This window comes from Bidens hawaiensis, unplaced genomic scaffold, assembly GCF_021521415.1.
Source record: "Bidens hawaiensis isolate Kalapana, Puna unplaced genomic scaffold, B.hawaiensis_p1.1 tig00036363_1, whole genome shotgun sequence".
NCBI lineage: Eukaryota > Viridiplantae > Streptophyta > Magnoliopsida > Asterales > Asteraceae > Bidens > Bidens hawaiensis.
Window position 1 is genome coordinate 7440 of NW_027505407.1, and position 25539 is coordinate 32978.

General features: G+C 39.8%; 1 protein-coding gene and 1 pseudogene across 1 annotated transcript; one reads left to right on the forward strand and one right to left on the reverse strand.

Moving 5' to 3' along the window:
• Positions 1 to 4846: 4846 nt before the first annotated feature.
• On the reverse strand, positions 4847 to 6015 carry LOC143612996 (transcription factor bHLH118-like; annotated as a pseudogene).
• A 16363-nt stretch (positions 6016 to 22378) lies between these two features.
• On the forward strand, positions 22379 to 24155 carry LOC143612993 (PTI1-like tyrosine-protein kinase At3g15890). Its single transcript, XM_077086833.1, has 2 exons — positions 22379 to 22675; positions 23370 to 24155. The coding sequence occupies exons 1-2, from the start codon at positions 22455 to 22457 to the stop codon at positions 24004 to 24006; spliced, it is 858 nt and encodes a 285-aa protein (XP_076942948.1). The 5' UTR covers positions 22379 to 22454; the 3' UTR covers positions 24007 to 24155.
• The last annotated feature ends 1384 nt before the right edge of the window (positions 24156 to 25539 follow it).

The following is a 25539-nucleotide window of genomic DNA, read 5'->3' on the forward strand; positions in this document are numbered from 1 at the left end:
CACGTACTATCAATCATTCATTCATAATATAATACTTTCCTTAACAATATGTGTAATATCCGAAGATCGTTCACGTACTATCAAGCATTCATTCATAATATAAACAAAAGTACTCTCCTTAACAATACGTGCAATATCCGGAGATCGTTCACGTACTATCAAGCATTCATTCATAATATAAACATAACTATCACATTCATCATCAAGACATACACTAACCATTTAAGGTAAGTGTATTTACATTCATATTGAGTATGCACACAGCCCCGAAAACATAACAAGGAAGATGGGGCAAGAAACTCACCTGGATTCTGTTACATTCTCCATTAATTGTTTTCCCTTTCTTTAACTGAGCTCGGCATTAGTTACATATATCAATACTTGTCCTAATCATATAATTGAGTTTAAGCAAAAATGCTAAGTTTGATCTATTCTAATGGCCTTGTATTTGGATTCATTAAATTAAAACACAATTCCATCCAAACCTTAATGTATTCAACTAACTTGATGTTAGAATACACATGCACTTTCATGAGTGTGTATATGAATACAACACATAGTCATCATGCATGTATTCGGATGTAATATAATTACCCTTGATATTCAATTATAACATGCTTGTGCATTCATTTCCTTTCTTTTATTTATTGTAATCGGGTCTTTCAACGTATACTATCATATATATTGTATTCGGGTTATGCAAAGTATTTGAATAGGTACATTGTACTCGATTAATACAATGTATCCGATTATATATAATGTAATCGAGTCTATACCTTGTATTCGAACCATAGTGTAATTGAGTATATACTTGTATTCGAATATTCCATTGTTATCGAATATCACCATTGTATGCCAGCCCATGCATGTAATCGAATGGCTCAATGTACTCGAACCATGCATGTAATCGAATTCATATGCATGTATTATGATCCTTATATTGTAATCGAATTAAGCATGTATTCTTATCATCAATGCATACGAGTATGGTCACGTATGCGAATGTACACCACGTATTCGAATGTATCATATGTATTAGACTCCAACATGTATTCAAACATGTTGTATGTATTCGATCCTTTCATTGCAATCGAGCTATACATTGTATGCGAGTTCTTTCATTCGAGTTTATGGATGGAATCAATGTAGACATTGTATTTGAACCCTTTGTTGTAATCGAGTTCCATAATGTAATAGATGGTATATATTGTATTCGAATTTGTGTATTGTATGCGAGTTTAATATGTAATCGATTATACACATGTATTCGAATCTACACAGTGTAATCGAATATACACATGTATTCGATTTATTCAATGTAATCGATGAGCTGCTACTAGTCGTCCCTTTTATTACCCTTATTAAAGGGTATTTTATTATTTTCACTTATTTTATGATATGAGATCAACCCTTAAACTTCCCCGTTTCCATTTTTGGTTAAGGTCTAGCCCGTTCACCCATAAAGCTCGAACCTTTATGAGTTAAAGCGTTCCTAAGCTAGATCTAGGGTTTCTTTTACGAACCATATGTATCCATGAGTTCATTAAATCCATTTTAATCATCAAGTTTGCATTTTTATGGCTCATCTATATCCGATCTACTCTAGGGTTAATTTCTAGGGCAAACCGTTCATAAAAACGTAACCTTTATATGTAAAGAACATACCTTTTGACATTTCTAGGCTACGGGTTAGCTTGGTTATAAAGAATAATCTTTTATCTTGCATGTGTGTCCAAGATCTAACAAGATATAGTTTGGTTTGTCCTAGGATCTTCTTCCTAGCTCACGGCCGAAGGTTAGGAGAGGTTTGTGTGTGTTTTAGAGTGTGTAGGGAATAAGAAAGATAGAAATGAGGTTTTTAGGGAGGTATAGGGGGGGGGGTATTTATACCCTCTCAAGCCCATGGATTTAAGGCCCATCTCATCCCTTATTCCATCTTTCCCACCCAAGTCCATACTCTTTATTTTATTTAATCACTTAAATTAAATATTAACACACGTTTAAATAAACGAACTTCATTTCCTTTTATTTATTATAAGATTTAAGATGTTAGAGTTTCTATGATTGCCAAATGTTAAAATTTTAAAATGTTTAGATCTGCTGTTTCTAGTGTGTAAGTCAACTTGGGGTGACATGGTAAAAATCAAAATAAGCCTAAATCAAGATTAGAATCTGATCATGTTATGATATTATGTGCTTAATTGAACCATAATCATATCAGATGTCTCTGAAACTTTTGTTACAAAAGTTTAAGTGGACAACAATATCCATAACTGACTTAACATCAAACATAATAGAAACTGAAAACCGTGATTGAAGAACGGATTAATCAACATGATTTCTTGCTCAAATCGCAAAACTATGTTTCTTTATGATTGTAATAGTTTTATTTTGATATATTTCCTTTTAAAACATTCTTATTCTTAAACCAAAAAGATTTTATATTTCTGTATTATTTTCGATTTTGGTAAATGATGATTCGGGTGTGGATATCCGAGAACTAGTATCAAGTGGTTGTTTTTGGCAAATATTTTCAAAGTTGGGGTTTAAAAGTTCATGAGATTTTTTCAAGGTCATTAATTTTTCCTTGCTTAAATTTTTCAGAATTTGAAAAATTGGTTGTTGTTAAAATCAAGTGTTCAAGATTTCAAAAGGATTCATCAAGGTCATTAATTTGAACTTGATCAGAATCGTATGTGTGAAATTTGTCAAAGTTTAAAATTTTGCAAATGTATAAGTAATTAACTTACACGGGCGGATAAGTCTCTCCAGCTTATACGGCGTATAATTAAATTAACTTGCACTGGCGGATATGTGGGCAATATAAATAAGAACTTATGCGCATATAATTTCTTATCTGCTTATCCGTTGACTTTCTAGAAAAAACATACACGTTCTATTGTGCCCGTATATCTTGATCATTTGTGACCATATAAACTGTTCTTTTTGATTCTTGAGGTTGACTTGCACACTGCAAGGATTAATCAAGGTATAAATCATGCTTAAATGATAGATCTGGGTTGTTATCGTCTATGAACAGTGCTTTATGCATTTGGTTTAATCGAATGAGATTTTCAACTGTTAAATTAGGGTTTTGATGTGTATATGTTTAACGATGATATTCCGAACATATTGATCTAGTTTGATTTAGTTATTGGTGTTGATTCTGTCCACATTGATTTTGACCTAAATTGGAACGCATAAGGATATAAACTTATGCAGCGTGTAAGTCATTTTGACTTATATGGCGTATAAGTTCTATGGACTTATACGTTGACTTTTATATCTGGACTCATACGTAAATTGGAATATAATATGTTTTAGAAAGATCTAGCGGGTCAACTGTTAACACATGTCTCGAGGCTGGCCGGCAATATGGTTGTTTCAGTATTAATGCTCAGTTATGTAGACCTTATGTACTGCACTTCTCTACTTAAGACTGCTAAAACATAAATTGTTTCATAAAGTTCATATCGGTTTTTTGTTTCAGTTTAAGTTTTCCACTAGTTTGTCTCTATCAAGGTATGAATATATGTTTTGTTACTCATATATTACATTGCATGTGAAATGAGTCTTTCAGAAGTTGGAATGTTAAAGTGTTGAAGCTGAAATAGTTTAATAGTATACATTAAAGGTGATTATTGATCATACTTTTGTGTTTATTAATTGTGTTAAGTTTGTAGTTGCAGATGAAGATTGTTGATTCAACTTATGCTGATTTGGAAGATGATAAAGTGTTGATTTGTTCATGGATTTACAAGGAAAGGACGAAAGGAAGATCACAAGAATTTTGTTCAAGTCTAATATCCGCAAGTTGGTGGATTATTTTCCATAATATCATCTATCTGTATATTGGATAGATGATCCGTATCTATGATGGTGTTTTCGTCAAAATTTTATTCACCATCACTACTATAGATTCGATCGAGGTCAACAGATTAGATCTTCGGGTGCCTGGGGAGCTTTCAAGCAGCCATGGGTAATTTGATAGATCCAAATTTTCAAGTTGATATGACCGAGGTCTACTATATCATTAGTTAGTATAACTCAGATTTAGGATTTTTTGTTTGTAATTAAGATCTAGCATTATCCAATGGGGAGTTTGTTAGAGCATTAATGTCTAATGTTAGGTCTTATGGGCTTATTATGTAATAGTTTGTTTTGTAAAGGGCTGAAATTGTCATTTATGTAAACTGCTTACAACGTGTAAGTCACAATCATCCATATAAGACTTACACGGTCGTATAAGTCATATACGTTGACCATGACTTACGCGTAGGTACTGTAGCAGTATAAATAAGCTTTCATGTTCATTATTTTGTAACAGTTCTGATTTTGTACTCAAGTTGTTATATCAATATATCAGAGCTTATAAGTGAATGTGTTGTTAATCCTTTACAGTATTATTCCGCGATATTGTTTAGTATAGAAAATTACAAGTTAAACGGTCCGAATCATAACGTGTTTCACGTAAATAATGTCATGCATGATCTGGATCATGCACTTTCAGTAATTGTGATCTTAATAATAAATGTTTATATCATATTCCCGTATGTGTTATTCAAGAAAGGAGGGTGAAAGTTGTGACACATTGATAATGTAATATGTAGAAGAACAATATTGAAAGATCAGTGCAAACCATGATCAGCACTACATGATGTATCTAATATGTTAAGAATATAAGAATAGATATATTCAGAAAATTTTGAATAAACTTCTTTAAACTGACCTGAAATCGCAAGTCAAACTTGAGTCTACAAAAACACAAATGAATGTGATCTAAAACAGCTACACTGCAAAAGAGCACGATGCATAGATTTGTTTTCAAATTGTGATTACAACATTCTTAATTGAAATTCGACCAAGTATTCGCTGCCAGTGCTAGTTTTTGTTGCAACATGGATGGATCGATCAATGCGAGATCACTTGCCTACAATAGTGATGAAAACATTTAACATTTGAAGACATTTAACTAAAGATCAACAATGTAGTTTACATGGTACCTCGGTCAAATAGAGTGAAACAGACGATCTTTTACTTTGGTTAAAGTGTAGCTTGTGACATCAAAACCTTCTTCAACAAGAGTGTTTAATACTCTAGAAAGCATGAATCCATCCTCTATTAAACAACTAATGATTAGAATCTCGATTTCACCATGACTGAAATAGTATTAGGGAGGTTAGAAGTGGAGTTTCCATAAGCATTTGAGAATATCTTGACCTGATCTCTCTTCACACTGAGCTCTTTAATATTTTCCTCCTTGTGCTTAATGTAATGAATTGCTTGTTTCATATGATCCGATATCGAACGGTTCCCCTAATTAGAAACCGAAACCATAAAGGGTTTTAGTTAACATTATAAGTTTCAATATACATTTAGTTCTCTTGCCCCGAAGCTATTACGTTTTTGAAAAGAATTTAGCGGGTTGTGCATAGTTACTTATCGACGCCAAAGAACCCTATAACTTTGTTTTTAGTAGGATCAGTTTTGTCATGCAAAAGGGGATGGCGGCGTAATATGTTGCCCGCTTACCCACCTCTCTATTGTAATTTAATTCTTTTGTTTGAGTATATGACTGAAAAAAAAAATTCTCAAGATTTAACACACAAAAAATCAAACTAGTTCACCTTGATGAATTCAAGTGGAAGTAAATCCCTAAGTGAAGCATAAAGTTTGGTCATTTCTTGTCTCCTTTGTCTTTCAATCTCTCTATGAACCATTTTCTTCTTAATCTGGTCATTGTCTTCCTCGCCGCCACTGCCTCTTTTCTTGGTGTTAGATGCAGAATAACTTATACTACTTTTACCCTTGCGATCATGCTCACGAAGATCCGGTGTATGATCTTCTTGTTGGAAAGAAATTAAACAAGCATCGTCGTGATACACGAAATCTTCGGTTGGCTGTAAAGAGAAGGTTATATGATTAGGTTTTGTGTTTGGTAAATCCATACTTTAGATCTTCAGGATATGGTCTGGTGCATTCTAGTATATATATATTCTATGGGTTTGCTTTTTGTCAGCTAATAATTTAGGGATCACGAGTTCCACCAGCTTAACATATTTTCCTTTTCTTTTTTGTTTTTTATTAGCTAATGGTCGAAGGTTACTACATACAAACGCAACCCAACTTTATGTGTTCACACCATGAGTCCAACAATTAACGTAGAAAACATTTCCCCGTCTTTTCAAACATCAACGTCCGAAGGTTACTTTCCAAAAAAGATTATTAGCTAGATGGAACATAACTAAGAACCACCGGCCATAAAAACGTTAATTTTCTATACTGTGATGTGAATTTTTGTTTACAAATAAATAATTTCGACGTCAGTGGCGTGTGGCACTTACTCGTTACCAATTAACATTTTAGTACAAGTATTCTCTCTTTGCTAATGCATTTAAATGTAATAATAGTTTTATTCTTTTAAAAAAAATTGTATTATATATCAGATTTTCGAAATCACAAGCAAACATGTAAAGCATAGTCGTCAAAATTATATATATATATATATTATATATATATATATTACATTGTAATAGGTATTGGCACCCTTTCACCTTCTATGTGAGACGCCGTATTATTAATTTCAATTGAATGCTCCGGCCTAATCTAAGATTCTCCGGCGATATATTAATTGCAATTACAATTGAGAAGCCATATAAGCATTCTAGACAATCGTTCAACATTTAAGTCATCCGTTACAATCATTCAAGACATCATCACGTTTACCCACCCCTTTTAAACATTCCAGTATCCCCATATCGATCATACCACTTGAAAATTAGGGTTAATCATTTGCAGATATGTTCCCAGATTCAAACGCCATGTATGATTCTTTTGTATGATTGTTGATTATTATGTTGGTTTAATTCATGATTATTGCTTCTGCTTTGAACCAGTTTCTCCAAAATCTACATCATTCCGATTCAACTATTACCGTTCACATTCAAGCTTAAGGTATGATTCTTGATTACAATAGTTAATTAATTACGTATGATATGAGATGATTACATGGACAAAATAACAAATAAATGTAGATTGATTCCTCAGTTATTGAGCCGTGATGCTCCTGAAGAAACACTAACCGGACCCCGGGCAGATTACCAGTAACCTGGGGGTTAGATAGATGTTTCCCACGAGAGGTTAGACCCTTGGAAGATGGTTCTTCTGATAACCTGCAAAACAGACACCGTGAGCTCGTCACTGAGAAGGGGGGGTTCCTCCTTGTGACCACCCTCCGGTGTGAGAATCAGACTAGATTGCTCTTTAAATATAAAAGTATATTAAGAGATTGCTAGAGCAGATATCAGGTATAATATGATGATAATGTGATAAGATATGATGGTCATACCATTTGGGGTATTTATAGCCGAAGGTAGGTTTCCAAGGAGGTATGGCCGGCTGCAACAGTGTTCCTGTTCCACCAACAGTAGCCTACGCACGTGCCCTGCTGGTAGTTGGTGGGTAGATAGCGGCTGATAGCGACCAGGCCTGCTGTATACTGTTCCTTTTCTACCAACTGCCGGCTACGCACGTGGTATGACAAGAGTTGGTGAGTAGGCAGCGGCTAATAGTGACATACAGTGTAGGAGCATGCTGCTCGCCATACTGTTGTCCATAAGCTGTCGTATCTTTAGTCAGATCTTTTTCCCATACCTCGTCAGGTACAGTACAGAAGATCTTCCCGTATCGTACGGACTGGCTTATTTGGGCGGGAGTATTCCCCCTCCCGCCCTTGTGCGGGATTGTTCCCGGCTTCGCTCATTCCTTCAGGTGACACTGAATGAGAGCTAAGTGCCTTGTGCGTGTAGCCTTGCTGCGCGGGTGGCCTTCCCTAATGGCTTGTATCCGAGGCTGCGGGGACAGGCGGAGTCCTTCACCATTGGGAGGCATTTCCTGCGGGACCAGCTTGCGTACTGCGCGTAAGGACGTCACGTCTCTGAGCATGGTTGGTCCTGCGGATCCAGTTGGTTTCTGCGCAGACGTCCCTGTTTAAGGTGAGTCTTGCGGGTCCAACTGGGCTCTGCTGGGACCTACCTCTTCAAGTCCCCCCAGTCCAATGTTCTTCTCATGCGTGTTTAATAAAGTGAGGTGAACTTTTGGACTTTAAGCAAAGGGTTTTGAAAAGGGTTTTTTAAGGTTTTCCAGGGGGATTCTTCCCGCGGAAATCCTTGTCACTTGCAGAAATTCCCGAGTTTCCTGCTTGGTCTTTGGGTATGATGCGGGTAGGTCTGTAACCTCCTCGCAAGTCAGGAGCGTTGAGTCCCACTTGTGTGGACTCTCCATGAGGTTTTGGTAGTTTTGAACATAGTGATCAATTATGTTAAAACCACCAATTCCATCCTGGAGCTTCAAACAACGTAGTTCTCGACGTTCCCGCTATGCGGGGATGTTATTTCCGTTTCCGCAAGCATTGCCCAGAAGATCCTTCTTGGATTCAATTCCCAGCGGAGCGCTAGGTATGTGAAGGGTTTTGCCTTAACACTGTACCAGCGCTCGTCTTACGGTTACTTTACTTCCAAGGTATTCCTGGCGTCAATTCCCTGCGGGTGCTAGGTATGTGAAGGGTTTTGCCTTTACACTGTACCCGCACCCGTCTTATAGTTACTTGGTTGCCGAGGAATATTTGGCTTCAATTCCCTGCGGGTGTTAGGTATGTGAAGGGTTTTGCCTTTACACTGTACCCGCATCCGTCTTACGGTTACTTGTTCGCCAAAGTTTACTTGGCTTCAATTCCCTGCGGGTGCTAGGTATGTGAGGGGTTTTGCCTTTATACTGTACCCGCATCCGTCTTACGGTTACTTGTTTGCCAAGGTTTTACTTGGCTTCAATTCCCTGCGGGTGCTAGGTATGTGAAGGGTTTTGCCTTTACACTGTACCCGCATCCGTCTTACGGTTACTTGTTTGCCAAGGTTTTACTTGGCTTCAATTCCCTGCGGGTGCTAGGTATGTGAAGGGTTTTGCCTTTACACTGTACCCGCATCCGTCTTACAGTTACTTGTTTGACAAGGTTTTACTTGGCTTCAATTCCCTGCGGGTGCTAGGTATGTGAAGGGTTTTGCCTTTACACTGTACCCGCATCCGTCTTACGGTTACTTGTTTGCCAAGGTAAGGGGTATTTTCCCGCTTACTTTTTAATATTTTTAAATTTTGAATTTTGAAATTCGAAAGGTTGGTGGAACGATAGGAACAGTCCAAACCTCTGAAACGTCGTGCGACGGTTTCTTCTGACTGTGTCAGGACGTGCAGGAAGTTATGGTGACGTGACATTATATGGTCATTCCAGACGCTTTTTCAGGCGCGTGTGCGCGATTTTTCGGGCGCGTGGCCGCGAAATTACTGGCACACGTCCTTTCAACAGCTGTTTCCAGCTTGCTTTTTGCCACGTGTCATAGTTTCATTGCACCTTCGATTTCTCTCTCCTCCGCATTAAATTCACCGCATTAATTGCGATTACTATATAAGGGGGGAGAGGGTTCTTTGTAATCCACATCTTCACTTCTTCTCTTCATCTCTAAGGCGATTTCTGGTGAATACTCCCTTATTTAGTTGAGCATTCCTCCGAAATCGTTTCTTCTTCTTCTGCAATATGTCTTCCCATGATGCTGAAGCTGTAGCCGACGATAGGAGTACTGCTGGCGAGTGCCAGTGTGCTCTACCTGTCGATCAGTACCAGTATGTCGTCAGGAAATTCATGCTTGAGTCTCTTGAGCCTGAGTTTCCTGAACCCCACCAGACTGTGTACGATGCCCCCGGTGGCAAGATCGGGGTATATGCTGCATTCTTTGTTTATGGGAACCTTAGGTTCCCATTGACAAAGTTTGTGTACCGTGTCTTGGAGAGGCACGGTGTGCACCTGACCGAGGTGCATCCGATGGCGATTGCCAAGATCCGGCACTTCGAGTGGGTGTGCCGGATTCTGGGTATTGAGCCCTATGTGGACCGCCTGATGACCTTCTATACCTGGAGGTGCGTCCAGGGGTGGTACACCCTGACAACCCGTATTAAGGGTTTGAAGATCTGCGTGACCGAGCGCAGTCTCCGATCGTGGAAGCGGGAGTTCTTCTACATTTCTGCCCGCGCCATCCCCATTGCCATGAAGTTTAAGAAGGGACAAGCGCTTCCGAGCCTTCATGCTTCCAGCTACCAGGAGGCGGAATGGTTCGCGAAGATATCCCGGGTCCAATCTCCGGTTTACCGGTTTGCGGAGTCCGGGATGGTGATGCTGGGGATGAGCCGGGTATGGAAGGATGCGTCCCGGTTTCCCATCCTTCTCGAATACGGTTTGAACTCTATTCCTTATGGTATGTCTTGTCTTTCTTGCTGATTTGAGTTTGTCTTCTAACTGTTTCTTTTCTTTCAGAGGGGAACGATTTGGAGTCGCTCCTGTACCCGCGGGAAGCTGACAGTCCCGTGCGGGTGGGCACTCGTGCTCTAGACGAGAACGAGTTGCCCATCCTGGAGCAAACGGCGGATCGGTTTGTGGAGGTCTATCCGCTGGGCCACGAGATCCTGAGCCAACGGCGGCCAGGTAAGGCGATACTCTATCCTCAACCCCTCAATGCTGTACCCGCTGCTGGAATTCCTGACATCCTGTCTTCTTCTGAGGAATCCGCAGATGGTCCTCCGCTGGTGCGGAAGAGGAAGGCTGCCGGCGGGAAAGGGAAGGAGAAGGTGGCCTCCACAGCTGATCCGGTGCTCCTATCTGACACCGAGTCAGATAGTGAAGAGGTGGCGGGGAACCCCGGTGGTGAGAAGACCACTGTTCCGGAGGCTACGACTGTTACCTCCGGAGAACCATTGACGACGACGGTGACCGGCATCAAGAGACCGGCTCCATCGGGCTCGTCCCCGCCCGTCCGTACGTTCAGGCTCAAGAAAACCCGTAAGTACAAACATCCTTGTTTTTGTAGATTTATCATACTTCATAAATTTATTGTTAACACTTATCTTCTTGTGCAGGCGTGGATGTTGACGCATTCCAGGGTGGAGCGCAGAGGAGTACCTCTCCGCCGATGACGGTAGGCTTGGTCAGCCTACCTGAGGCGTCGACCCAGGCGCCTGCGCCTGCTCCCGCTGGTTCAGTTGCTCACTCTGAGCCGACTGTTCTAGCCGAGTTGACGTCACCGCCGGCCGTGAGTGCAATTTTTACAGCATCCTTCACCGAGCCGGCGGTTACTATTGCTGCGGATTATGCGGCAGCGACTGCGGCGGCTGCCACCATGCCCCCGCCACCGGCACCGACGGCCGGCCCATCAGGTACGCATGGGAGTACTCGCCAATCTTTGCCACCTTCCCATCTGCCTGACCTTTTGGATGGATTTCCTTTGGGTTCAGGTGATGTGTTCGGCGGCTATCGGCCTGTTATAGACCCTACAGGTGCGTAGGGTTCCTTTGGCCCTTTTTCACTTATATATATATATATATATATATATATATATTTTTTATCATCTTTTCCTAACTGCTTTTTTGTTTTTTGCAGTGTCGGATTCCAATGAAGTGTATGTTCCGCGATGGAACATACGCCTAGGAACAACCCTTCGTACCCCTGTGGAGTGTGTGGAATGGGCTCGCCACGCTGCTCCCCATGGTGCGTTGGGGGAAGCCATGGCTAGCTACCAGGAGGGTAGGCTAACCAATGAGCTTCGGGTTCTCCAGGCCCGGATGCAGCCGCGCGTCGAGCTGCTTTGTCGTGAAAACGACAAGTTAAAAGCAGCTCGCGCCAAGGAAGTATCTCAAGCGCGGGCTCTTCAGGAGGAGAACCAAAAGTTGGCCGCAGCTGCTGCGGAGAAGGAGAAGGCCTTCAAGGCCCTCGAGGTTGAGGTTCAAGCGCGACTCGAGGCCCGCTCCAAGGCTGCCCAAGCTGTTAACGAACAGCTTCGGCTGGCTAAGGAGACTGCGAGGAACGCAACCGAGAGGGCCACCAAGGCTGAAGCCGTTGCTGAGCCTTTACGCGTGGAGAACGAGGAGCTCAAGGCCAAATTGGAGGCTCTCCAACGTGCTCATGATGCCTTGGCGATGGAAGATGCCAAGAAGCTCCAAGAGATCCTGGACCAGAGGGGCGTGCTTGATCACACCGAGCGGAAGCTTAAGGGCGTTGAAGAGGCTGCTGCAAAGGAAGTGCTACTTGCCAACCTTAACAAAAGCGAAGCCGAACGCGCCCGCACCCAAGCTCAAGCCGCCCTCCAAGAAGCTCTGGTTGCCAAGGAATGGCTTCTTCGAGAAGCGTTGCCTCAGGTATGTTTAGCTTTACGTCTTCACGCTTTCCTTTGTACATAGAAAAGGTGTTTGACACTTGTATATTTTCTTTTGTAGGTTGTGCATCGGGTCTTCTCAGAGACATCCTACGACGATGCTATGAGCGCAGCCCTCAACGCTTCTCACGAGGATGGGGAACGGGCCGGCTTCCTGCTTGGTCTAGGGTTCGTTGAGAAAGGCTTTCCGCCTTCCAACTTCCCTTTGTAAAATGTTGATACTGAAGCCATATATGACCAAGCAGTAAATCAATACGCCGCCTTCCCGCATCCAGTGGTGGAGAAGGTGAACCAAGTAGCTGCTGCTGATGATGGGTTAGCTATCCTTAAAGCTTTCCTCGAACCGCCCCGTTCTTCTGATGGAGCGGGTCCAAGTGGAAGCGGCCCTGAAGTTTATCCTGAAGATCCCTTCCCATTGCTAGGATAGTCTTGTACAGATGTATTTATTTTCTTTTCTTAGGCGGGTAGTTACCCGGCCATTCTTGTAATAATTCGTTTGTGAAATATAAATCTTTTTGCGTATAAGATTGTTATTTCCTTCTTTGGGTTTCTTGCTTTATAAACTTATGACTTGCATACTTAGTTTAAATTAGCAATTTTCCAAGTGTTTAGAATAAGTTAACCTGTTGAACGTGGTTAATGGGTTAAAGTTTTACTTCCTCTTTCGTGATTGTGCGGGTAGAACCGTCACTTGCACTTAGTAGGATGGCTAAACTTTAACCTTCATCTGACCTGCGTGTAGGTTTTCCTCATCTTTTGAGGATAAGTTAACCTTTGAACGTGGTTGATAATAGGTGCGAAGTTTTGCTTCCTCTTTCGTGATTGTGCGGGTAGAACCGTCACTTGCACTTAGTAGGATGGCTAAACTTTAACCTTCATCTGACCTGCGTGTAGGTTTTCCTCATCCTTTGAGGATAAGTTAACCTTTGAACGTGGTTGATAATAGGTGTGAAGTTTTGCTTCCTCTTTCGTGATTGTGAGGGTAGAACCGTCACTTGCACTTAGTAGGATGGCAAAACTTTACCCTTATCTCACCTTATCTGACCTGCGTGTAGGTTTTCCTCATCCTTTTAAGAATTTTGTTTTGAACCGTTCGACGCACGGTTGTCAATAGGTTAGTGTTCAGTTTCCTTTCATGATTCATGCGGATAGACCGGCACTTTCATTTAATGGGATAATTGAACTCTTCCCCTTCAACTGACCTGCATGAAGGTTTGTCACATTATTGGGTTTGTGCGGGTAGGACCGCCTTCCCACGCAACGACTTCACGTAATGTGAATACCGTCACCAGTGTTGCATAGTTTAACCGTTCGACGCGCGGTTGTTGATAGGTTATTGTTCAGTTTCCTCATTATGATTCGTGCGGATAGACCGGCACTTTCATTTTTGGGTGCTGAACTTTTCCCCTTCAACTGACCTGCGTGAAGGTTTTTTCCTGTTATTGGGTTTGTGCGGGTAGGACCGCCTTCCCACGCAACGACTTCACGTAATGTGAATACCGTCACCAGTGTTCAGAAAAGTATAAATGTAAAATCATCAGCTTCGATGTTCTAAAGAGAATCATTTCCATTAGAAGTGGCTCTTGGCCTTTTCTTTACAAATTGGAATTGATTTACATGCAAACTGTGTAAATGAGCTCCCTTCCATATTGTTGGGATGGGAGTGCCATCGAGCCGATACGCACCTGGTTCGGGATCTCGTTCTTTACGCAGCATGTAGTCTCGACATTGAAGCTGGAATTTTTATTCGTGTTTTCCCCAGCTGGGGTTCTACACGCACTCGCCTGCTCAGCCTTTATTGCGCCACGAGGTGCGCGAGCGTCCCATCTCTGACAAATGCTTCGACCATGTCTTTTACGTCTATGCATTCTTCAGTGTTGTGGCCTTTTGTCTTGTGAAAGTCACAGTATTTGCTCCGATCAGCATCGTGACGATGTCGGATTATTGGAGGCTTTGGCCACGGGAGCTCTTCAGTGGCGAATATCTCAGTGACGCTTTTGGTGAGTGGCGTCCATCTGGAGTTCCGGTGCGGCTGTACATTATCCCTTCCGCCTAATCGATGTTGCAAGCCGGATGAGGTGTCAAAGTTTACCCTTGACTGCCAAATGCCAAGCTTCCGCTTTTTATTTAGTCGGGCGGTGAGGACGTTGTCTTCTCTCGTCTTCTGGGTGTAGAGGTTTGTGCTCTGTGGGAGATCTCTACCGAGTTGCTTCTCCGTTTCCGCATAGCGTTTTGCTGCTGTCATGATGGCATCCCATGTGGATGGCATGCCATCTTTACCCGTTAGGGTGCGGATGAGCTCTGGGTCATGCGCGCCCTGGATGAAGGCAGCGCGAACAAGATCTTCGCTGATATTGCCCAAACTTAGCTTCTTTGAGTTGAAGCGAGTGATGAAGTTTGGCAGAGATTCATCTTCTTCTCGTATGCATTTGAGGATTGTCCATTGCTCCTCGGTATACTTCCGTTGCTGGCTGAAGTGTTGGCTAAACTTCTGCTGGAAGTCTGCCCAGTCGTAGATGTGGTTGACCGGTAGACGATCGAACCAGGCTCTAGCAGCCCCAACAAGCGTCATTTGGAACATGTAACACCACGTGGGTTCCGTCCAATTGCTGACGGTTGCCCCCGCTATGAACCTGTTCAAATGATCGTCTGGATCAGATATACCGTCATATGTGCCTATGTTAGGCATTTGTTTGGCACTCTTTGGGGCGATTGCTTCCGCAATGTCTCTTGCAAATTTGGACGTTCCCGCATTTGCAACGTTTGGTCTGAACGTTTTGGAGAAGTCTCGTGGACTTCCTCCTGTGCTTTTTGGTTTGAAGGCTTGTCCAAAATGCCTTTTCGGTTGGGATTCCGTTTCCTTACGCTTCCCTTTTGCCCTATGTTTAGGGTTCGCGTCGGAGTCGGATTCCTCCGAGTCATCCTCCCAGTATTCGAATTCGTCGGCCTGTTGTACGGAACGCAAGCGTTCGTCCAACTCAGCCTGGAATTCCTTTTGTCGTGCCTCCGCCCATGCCTTAACTTCATCGAGAGTTTGGCGGGGGAGTCTTCGTTTCTCAAACTGGGTATCCGTGGATCCCAGTAGGCGATCATTTACTGCACTTGCCCCAGCTTGAGTAACTGGGGTAGTGTTCGTAAAATTTACTTCACTTGCCCCGGCATGAGTAACTGGGGTAGTGTTTGTAAAAACTGTGTTACCGGTATTCCCCCCAGTAGCTGGGGTTGTGGTTACCGGAATTTCTCTAACCATCTTTGTAGAAGTTTGAAAAAACTGGAGAAAAATGTAGTTCTAACTTTATGCACGGATGGCGCCAATGAAGAAACACTAACCGGACCCCGGGCAGATTACCAGTAACCTGGGGGTTAGATAGATGTTTCCCACGAGGGGTTAGACCCTTGGAAGATGGTTCTTCTGATAACCTGCAAAACAGACACCGTGAGCTCGTCACTGAGAAGGGGGGGTTCCTCCTTGTGACCACTCTCCGGTGTGAGAATCAGCCGTGATGCTCCTGTCTTCATCCGTTTTAGATCCAACATTTAGTCCAAATTTTATCCAATCAAACACTCCCAATAATTTTCTTAAATATTTTATATATTTTTTCAATTAAATTAATAATTGTTCGGATTGCGTCCTTTGGACGTGTAAGTAGGCATTACCCGCGTGTTGCGGCGGAGATGCCAACTATAAGTTTTTAACATGTAGTTTATGCTAGAACGATTATACTTGCAAACAAGCCTACTTGTGATCAATGTTGCATGTCAGTAGTCAGGTTAATAATTACAAGGATGACATATAAATATGCCACCTAAGTATTTAGAAGGTTACATCTAAGAGTCACATGAACATTCTCTGAGCAAAATTTATGAGCCATAACTGTCAGGAAAGCTAACTGTTTATGCATCAAGAAACAACTTGCATCTTTTGTAATTAGTATTCATAGCTGCCGTTCACATTGATGGACATCACATTGGTCGGACTTGTAATGTTTTAACCCGAGCTGGAAGTTGAGCTCGTATTCAGTTCAATCCTATTCGTGACTCGATAAGTTGGCTCATTTTATCTTTGTTTTGATAACTAACAATAATATCAAGTTATGTAAGTCTCAAATAACAGAGAATTAAACTATGAGCTACCTTCAGTTGGAACTCGGCTCGAATGTTTATATGAGCCAACTAGCTCGAGCTGAATTACGAGTGAGTTTTACTGAGCCAATTACAAACAAGTTACGAGCCACGAGTCAGCTTTACCGAGCCATACATCAGGAGTTATGTGAGGGGATTCAGTCAAAAGTTTAAACCAATTTCAACACATACTATTAACTTTTCACAAGTATCAGAAGCTTGCAACTATGTGCATATCCAACCATCAACGACATGCGAAACAACTATAGTTTATAGGAAAAGCGCAATATCCACTTATTCATTCATACTAATAACATGTACGTGATCGAAGAAAAGAGATTTATACCTTTGATAAGATTTCATTTTCTTGATAATGATAATCCAGGCGATAAGCCCAATGCGAGCAAGGAACCTGATGAGTGCGTTTTCAGTTTGCTGTAGGCCCGTGTTGTAGGTCTATGACTGTGAATCATGGATGGTTTTCTAGTTGTTGTGTTAGGATTTTTGGTGCTGGTTCCGACATGAAAAGGCTCTGTATGTCCGAATGGGCTCTCGGGCTGTTGACAGATTCGTTTCTTTTTCAGTAGTTCCCAGAGTAACTTGTCATCTTTAGTTTGAACTTCTTGTGGTGCTACTGCTGGTGTTAATAACTGGATCAAAGATTAACAAAAGTCTAACAATCAGATTATGATTTAGAGGTGGCGGTTTGGTTACAGCCCGTTTACGATGATAGTTTGACTTGGGCTTTATATTATCACAAACGGGTCATAACGTAAAAATGGAAAACTTGGCTTAAAATGAAACGAGTCAAATAGGTCAAACAAGCTAAAAGTTAACTTACATTCTTACAGCCTCCTAAATCGCTTTTTCCCGAAAAAAGATAGTTGATTACTTTTTAAGTATGATTTGTAATCATTTTTAATACATTGATTATTTATAAAACTTATAAAAGAACAAAATCAGAAAAGAGGAGTTGAAATAGTCAAAAATCCCTTAAGGTTATAATTCTGGATTTTAATCGATCAACTAATTATCATTAAAAAAATTAACATTTTAATCTTTCTATTCTATAGACGCCTACATTTACGATATTATTAAATGGGGTGCTGATGCAAACTATTGGAACAATATGATCTTCATTTTGGATTTGATGCAGCCCAAGGTGATGATGGGAGTTCATTGGGAGCATCAGTTGAAGTTGTTGAGTTATGTGGAATATTTGAAGAGTCAGGTTGGCTTATGTGGGTCGTGACAGTAGGCCTAGAGGAGGGAGAGACTGGTGGTGTAAAGGGTTGGGGTATGGATGTACGAGTATTAGGTTGTAGATTGGGTTTGTAAAAGGTGAGTGGGTCACAACAGTGACCACAATGGGTTGGTGGGTTAGAATTGGTAAGAGAGTTATGTGAAGGTGTAGGTTGGACGTCTTGGGAAGGGTGTGTAGGTTGTATCTGGTAAGAGTGGTCCAAGAAGGTTTGCAAGGGTAGTGAGTTACAATTGTCCTCACAACCATCATGTTTAAATGGAAAGACTCGTTCGTCAAAGCGAGCATGTCGTGTAATATAGGTACGAGAAGTGGATGGATCGAGACATATATACCCTTTGTATTGGGAACAATATCCCATAAAAATACATGGAATGTTGCGTGGAGCAAGCTTGTTGGCAGAATAATCACGAGTGTAGGGATGGACACGACAAGCAAAGGCAAGGAAATTTTTATAAATGGGCTTTCGAGAAAAAAAAGCTCGAAAGGTGATTTTCCATCCAAAATCTTGGTGGGAAGCCGATTAATGGTATAAAAAGCTGTGCTAAATGCTTCAACCCAATAAGTATGAGGTACATGCCCATTAAATAACATAGTCAGGCCAGTTTCAACCACATGTCGATTCTTTCGTTCAATCCGACTGTTTTGTTGTGGAGTGTATGGGCAAGATATATGATGAAGTGTGCCATTAGACTCAAATAAGTGTTTCACATGTTGATAATTACCGGTAACGTCGGTAAAAACGAAGTCGGTTAATAGTTACCGGTACTACGCAATTTTTGTGGATGATTTTTCTCGGTTTACGTGGTTCTATCTGCTAAAAACGAAGTCCGAGTTTCGTACAGTTTTATCTATTCTCATGAAGTTTGTGCAAACTCAATTCTCCTGTAAAATAAAAGTTTCTCAAAGAGACGGCGCTACAGAGTTTGTAAATCAACATGTGAAACACTTATTTGAGTCTAATGGCACGCTTCATCAATTATATTGCCCATACATTCCACAACAAAACGGTCGAGTTGAACGAAAGAATCGACATGTGGTTGAAACTGGCTTGGCAATGTTATTTAATGGGCATGTACCTCCTGCATATTGGGTTGAAGCATTTAGCACAGCTATTTATACCATTAATTGGCTTCCCACCAAGATTATGGATGGAAAATCACCTTTCGAGCTTCTTTTTTCTCGAAAGCCCAATTATAATAACTTTCGTGTCTATCCCTACACTAGTGACTATTCTACCAACAAGCTTGCTCCACGCAGCATTTCATGTATTTTTATGGGATATTGTTCCCAATACAAAGGGTATAAATGTCTCGATCCATCCCGTTCTCGCACCTATATTACACCACATGCTCGCTTTGACGAACGAGTCTTTCCATTTAAACATGATGATTGTGAGATGTGAATACTAGCATACCCACAAATTAGGGGTGCACAATATTTATAACTATAAAGAATGAATAAAAAAAGAATGAAGTAAATGTAAAGTAAATACAAGAAGATTAAACGAAGACTTTAATGATTAATTTAATCTAACACAAATACACCTTGTTAGACCGTTCGTAGTGGCAGCTTTGCCACCAACGTTTTGGAGGAAAACGCGGGGTACACCGCCCCGCCCCCCTGCGTTATGTATTTTTTTTTATCTGCGTTGTATGTAAAACGCTAGGAATGGCACGAAATTCAAGGACATGACCGTTGCATGTTACCGTTGGAGAATAAAAAAAAATTATTTCCTATATATTAAACCATTTCATCCCCAATCAAAACTCATCATTCTCTTTCAACTCTATAATTCCTTACACAAAATTCACTATATATGGATCCTCCATCTATATATAAACAGTTTTTCGGGCCCGACCAACAAGCCGAGGACGTGGAGGAGGAACAGGCGGTTACGAGTGCGATTATGCTCGCGACAAAGTATATGAGTTCCGTTACGAGTGCGATTAGCTCTCCACCACCCCCCGTTTCAAAAAGAGCATATATCGAACGAGATCGTACCGAAGCCAACAACCGGTTGATGGCTGATTACTTCTGCGACTCGCCGAGATACAAGAACCCGAAGACCTTTAGGCGTCGTTTTCGGATGTCTAAAAATTTATTTATGCGCATCACCAATGATTTGGAGCGTGAGTTTGATTACTTTCAGCAAAAGCCTGACGCTCGAGGGACGCTAAGGGCTTTAGTTGTTGAAGAAAATGTCCCGATGAACCTTTATTCGCACTTTATGTTGCTAACCCGTGGCGGACAGAGCTAGCAGGTGAAAAAGGGTTTTCATACTTACTTAAAAAATGAAAATTTAAATATTTAACAATTATATTTATTTTCATTTTAAATACATTCGATCTAATAAATACCCTGTGTCAGAATTTAAAAAGTCAGAATTAAAAAAAAAGATGGCTGGTATCTTTAGTATTTTATTATTAGTTACCTGTGTCTACTATTTAGGCAGAATATTCACGGCTATTTAGAAGGTTACGTCAGCCGTACGCGTGCTCGCCTACGGAAACACGACCGACATCAACGACGAGTATTTAAAGATGGCCGAAAAAACAACTCGGGACACCTTGGAGTATTTTTGTTACGGTACGTTTTGTTTTTTTTTTTTAAATAGTTTATCACTTGTTTACTGTGATCATTTATTTTATAAAATTTTTGTAAAATATAGGAATATTGAAACTATATGGACCACAATATATGAGAGAACCCAACTTTAACGATTTACAACGTCTTTACGAGGTACATACAAGGGTGCATGGTTTCCCCGGCATGATAGGGAGTGTAGATTGCATGCATTGGGAATGGGATAATTGTCCAACTGCATGGCGAGGTCAATTCACACGAGGTGACCAAAAGGGACCAACGGACAGCCTTCAAGCGATCGCTTCATACGACCTTTGGATTTGGTCGGCATTCTTTGGTGTTCCCGGTTCCAACAATGACATAACCGTCTTAGAGTAGTCTCCTGTGATGGAGAGTTACATATCTGGGACCGTTCCCGTCGTTTCGTTTTGGGCTAACGATAACTTCTACCATCATGGGTACTATCTGGGTGATGGAATATATCCAGAGTTTGCGATAATCGTTAAAACATTCAGACACCCGATGGATGAAAAAAGACAGTATTTTAAGAAAGTGCATTAGTCTGCGAGAAAGGATATCGAGAGGTGTTTTGGTGTTCTTCAAAAACGATGGCATTATGTTAAAAATCTTTGTCGTCTGTGGTCTTTAGAAAGAATGAGATGTGCTATGTATGCGTGTATCATAATGCATAACATGATCATCGAGGACGAGGGAAGAGCAATATGTCCAACTTTCATACCGGACCCGGATCCACCACGGACTCCGGCAAGTATGGAGCAACGACTCGAAACTCGGATTCCGTGCGGTCAAGAAAGATACATAACGCACTAAAGGAGGATTTGGTCCAACATCTTTGGATGTATCGGCCTATGCTTGGTGAAAACGATGATCAAAACGAGGGCAACAATGAAGACGATGATGAAGTCAACGACGACGATGGCGAAGACGATGAAGACGACGACGAGGACGACGATGACGACGACGAAGACGACGAAGAGGGCGAAGACAACGAGGGCGAAGATGACGACGACGACAGCAACGACGAATAGTTTTTTTTTATTTTCATGTAATATTTATTTAATAAAATATTATTGTTATTTGATTATTTTTATTAAAAATTAAAAAAAAAAACAAAAAGTGTAAAAGTGACTGGGCGCCACGTGGCGCATAATGCCTGGGGGTGGAGAGTTATGACTACAGCATGTTTTTGTAAAAAACCATAACTCTGACTGTGCGCCACGTGACGCATAATACCTGGATGTGAAGAGTTATGACTACACATAGTTTTAAAGTTTTCAAAACATATTAAAACAAAGAAAAGATATTAAGACTTGGTCAAATTTATATACATAACAACAATATAAGAACAAACAATACATTTTTAGAAACATTAAACAAACCATATACATCTAAGAAATATAATTTTGCTGTCAGTTTACTACTATACTCTTACCATTAAGAGAGAATAAGAATATTTCAATTCCTGATTACGATTAAGATTTAAATAAAATATTTTTCTGACAAAAATAGTGACATATTGTTAGGAAAAAAAACTAAAAAAAGCAGGCTGCCTAATTTCAACCATATGACCAACTCCAAAGTTCTACCCTTAAATCCAACTTTGTCTCTCATTCGTCATTGTAATCACCGGAAAATCAACATCTTCTTGCTGTTTCCACCTGTTTTTCTCCCCTAAATTCTTCCCATAATTTCTTGTGCGATATTAACACACTCAACTTTAATCTTCAGTTCTTTAAACGTGACATCGATGAGGAACACGTTGAAGAACTGTTTCTGTTGCACTTCTCATGATGATCAAGAACCAAAGAACAGGTATGCTTCTTCAAATCTTAATATTTTCACTTCTTTAATTTGAGGTGACCATGCATCAGGGAATTGGTATCATCCAGTTATTTGATTTCAATTTCTTGTGCAGTCCCCAAAAGAATAGGGATTACCCATGGAATATGTACACCCTCAAAGAACTAGTGCACGCGACAAACAATTTCCACAGCGATAACAAGATCGGTGAAGGTGGATTTGGGAGTGTTTATTGGGGTCGAACAAGTAAAGGCGCCGAGGCAATATTTTATACCTTTTCGTGGTCATAGTCTTATGATATAGTTTATGATGATTGATTAGTTTTTATTACGTAATACAAAGTATAAACCCTTAATTTAAATGTCTTGTAGTTGGCAGTAAAACGGCTCAAGTCGGTAAATGCTAAAGCTGAAATGGAATTTGCGGTCGAGGTGGAGATTCTTGGGAGAGTTCAACACAAGAATTTATTGGGATTAAAAGGATTTTATGTGGGTGGAGACGAAAGACTTATAGTATATGATTATATGCCAAATCACAGCTTGCTCACTCACCTCCATGGCCAACTTGCAGCAGATTGCCTCCTAGATTGGCGGCGACGAATGAGCGTAGCCATTGGTTCTGCTGAAGGATTAGCGTAAGTTCCTAAATATGAAGTTGCAAGACTTAAGTGCTAATAATTAAGGTTCCTACTCGTAACATGTTGGAATATAATTGCATACATTTTTATATACCATTTCTAAGGGATAATCATCAAACTAACATGTTCACCAAAATATTTAACAAAACAATCTGCTAATAGTTATGGTTGTCTCCTGCGTCAAGGTGATCTGTTGCGTCAAATTTGTTTCGTCAAATCTGCTGTGCCACGGTGGTATGCCCATATTAACATCTGCTGCGCCAATTTAAACATCCCATACTCGGATTCAGTTGATAATTATTTTGGTCAACATGGTTTGTTAATATCCCTTTCTAAATAGCATACAATCACACATATAAAATCAGTTTAGTGTAACGGAAAAAAAAAAACATCTTCCAAGTATAACGATTTTATTGCTCTTTTAATCAAAACTCGGAATTTAAATGAAATTAGACCTGAAATTTGGACCCTTGAACATGGAAAGTTCAAGTTTTCAGTTAATTTATTCAAGTACCTTTCCACAACCGACCCGCCTCTGCTTTTCATCTGAATATTTTAAATTACTTTTCCATAGTAATTATTATATATAAAAACCTTAAATCACTTTTAAAAAGCAGCCCCAAGCACCCCTAATCAAAATTCTACATCAATTTTTTTAATTTTGTTGGGTAAATTTGGCATTGATGATTAGGTATTTGCACCATGAAGTAACTCCTCATATAATCCATAGAGACATAAAAGCTAGTAATGTACTTCTAGATTCAGATTTCGAAGCAAAAGTTGCTGATTTCGGGTTTGCAAAACTTATACCAGATGGGGTGACTCATATGACCACAAGGGTGAAGGGAACACTAGGGTACCTTGCACCCGAGTATGCAATGTGGGGCAAGGTATCGGAAAGCTGTGATGTTTATAGCTTCGGAATATTATTACTTGAGATTGTAAGTGGAAAGAAGCCATTAGAAAAGCTCCCTGGAGGTATCAAGCGTGATATTGTGCAATGGGCTACACCATTTGTACAAAACGACACATATGATCACATCACTGACCCGAGATTGAAGGGTAGATTTGATATTTCACAGCTAAAGGTTGTGGTCAAGATAGCCATGGCTTGTACGGACAGCAATCCCGAGAATCGGCCTAGCATGCAGGAGGTGGTTGAATGGTTGAAGAGTGGTGTTGGGAGTAGGAGAAAGGTGATACATATAGTTAAAGATCAAGTTAATGAAACCGAAGACGAAGATGATTTTGGTGGTGACGATACTGATTATTACGAAACGTTTGATATGACAAAAAATGCACGTCGAATGCCATCAAGAACAAGATGAATCAAAGCTAGAATTTCTGAAATTATTTCTCACGTGCAATTGGCTCTTGATGCCATTGTAGTTCTTGATTTGTAGCATAACTAAACTATTTTATTATGTGATTTTATTGAAGTCAACTACTAATAGTAGTGTGGTCTTTGTTTGACCCTACGATAATGTTGAATTTTGTTAAGAGGAAACGTGAATACTGCATTTGTTACAACAGATGGGATGAAGGTAAGCATGAATATGTGAATAAACATATAGTGGTTTTGTGTTATATATTAAAACGACTAACACGGGTCTAGGCCCATCAAGGCCGGGTAGAGAACCAAAACTCGTACATTCGTATGGGCATCTTAAACTACAAAATTACTAGTTAAACCCAGAGAACAAGTCTTGCTTGAGACTAAGAATCGTAAAGAATATCTGTAATATATATAAACGAAAACATAAAAATCCTAGCTGCCGCGATGTGGTCGCTCCCCCTATTTTTGGAGTCACTAGATTTGCTTGATTTTTAAATTGAGGCTTCTCATGCATTTGACCCGAATTCAAGGGTATGGGTCTTATCAAACCCAGATATTTCATAAACCGGTTATAACATCTCATTAAATTAAAAACTAATCTCACTAAATATTTGATATAAAAATCCTGTAAAGTAGGAATATACTAAAAATTAATATCTGATTTATTTAAAAAAATATATATATGTTATTTATAATTTAAGAAACAATATTATAGTAAAAAAATAAACGGGTCTTGGGTCCCATCAAACTCATATAGCTTTTAAACCAGGTTATAACATTTCATTTATTTGTGAAACAATTTATCATCAAACCAAAAGTATATTATTAATTTCATACAATAAAAAAAATCAAAATTCAAAAAATAGATAAATATTAAAAACAAATAATATAAAATGACACCCGTAATACGGGGGATAAAAACTAGTGTGTATATATATATATATATATCAATAATATATATAAACGAAGACATAAAAATCCCACGTGTCGCGATGTGGTCGCTCCCCCTTTTTTTGGAGTCACCAGATTTGCTTGATTTTTAAATGGAGGCTTCTCATGCATTTGACCCGAATTCATGGGTATGGGTCTTACCAAACCCATATATTCCTTAAACGGGTTATAACATCTCATTAAATTAAAAATTATTCTTACCAAAGTATTGATGTAAAAAATCTTATAAAATAGGATATAATAAAAATTAATATCTTATTTATTTTAAAAAAGATATATATATATATATATATATATATATATATTATTTAAATTAAAAAACCAATTTGATAGTAAAAAAAATAAACGGTCTTAGGTCTCATCAAACCATAAGTATATTATTAACGTTCATAAATATTATTTATAATTAAAAAACCAATTTTATAGTAAAAAAAATAAACGGGTCTTGGGTCTCATCAAAACCATATAGCTTTTAAACCGGGTTATAATATCTCATTTATTTGTGAAACAATTTATCATCAAACCATAAATATATAATTAACTTTCATACAATAAAAAAAATATAAATTATAAA

Excerpts from the sequence above, each read along its gene's own strand:
- LOC143612993 (XM_077086833.1), top strand. The coding sequence starts at position 22,455 with ATGGAATTTGCGGTCGAGGTGGAGATTCTTGGGAGAGTTCAACACAAG. Across the intron at positions 22,676-23,369 it reads GGTTCTGCTGAAGGATTAGC|GTATTTGCACCATGAAGTAA; the intron begins GTAAGTTCCTAA and ends ATTGATGATTAG.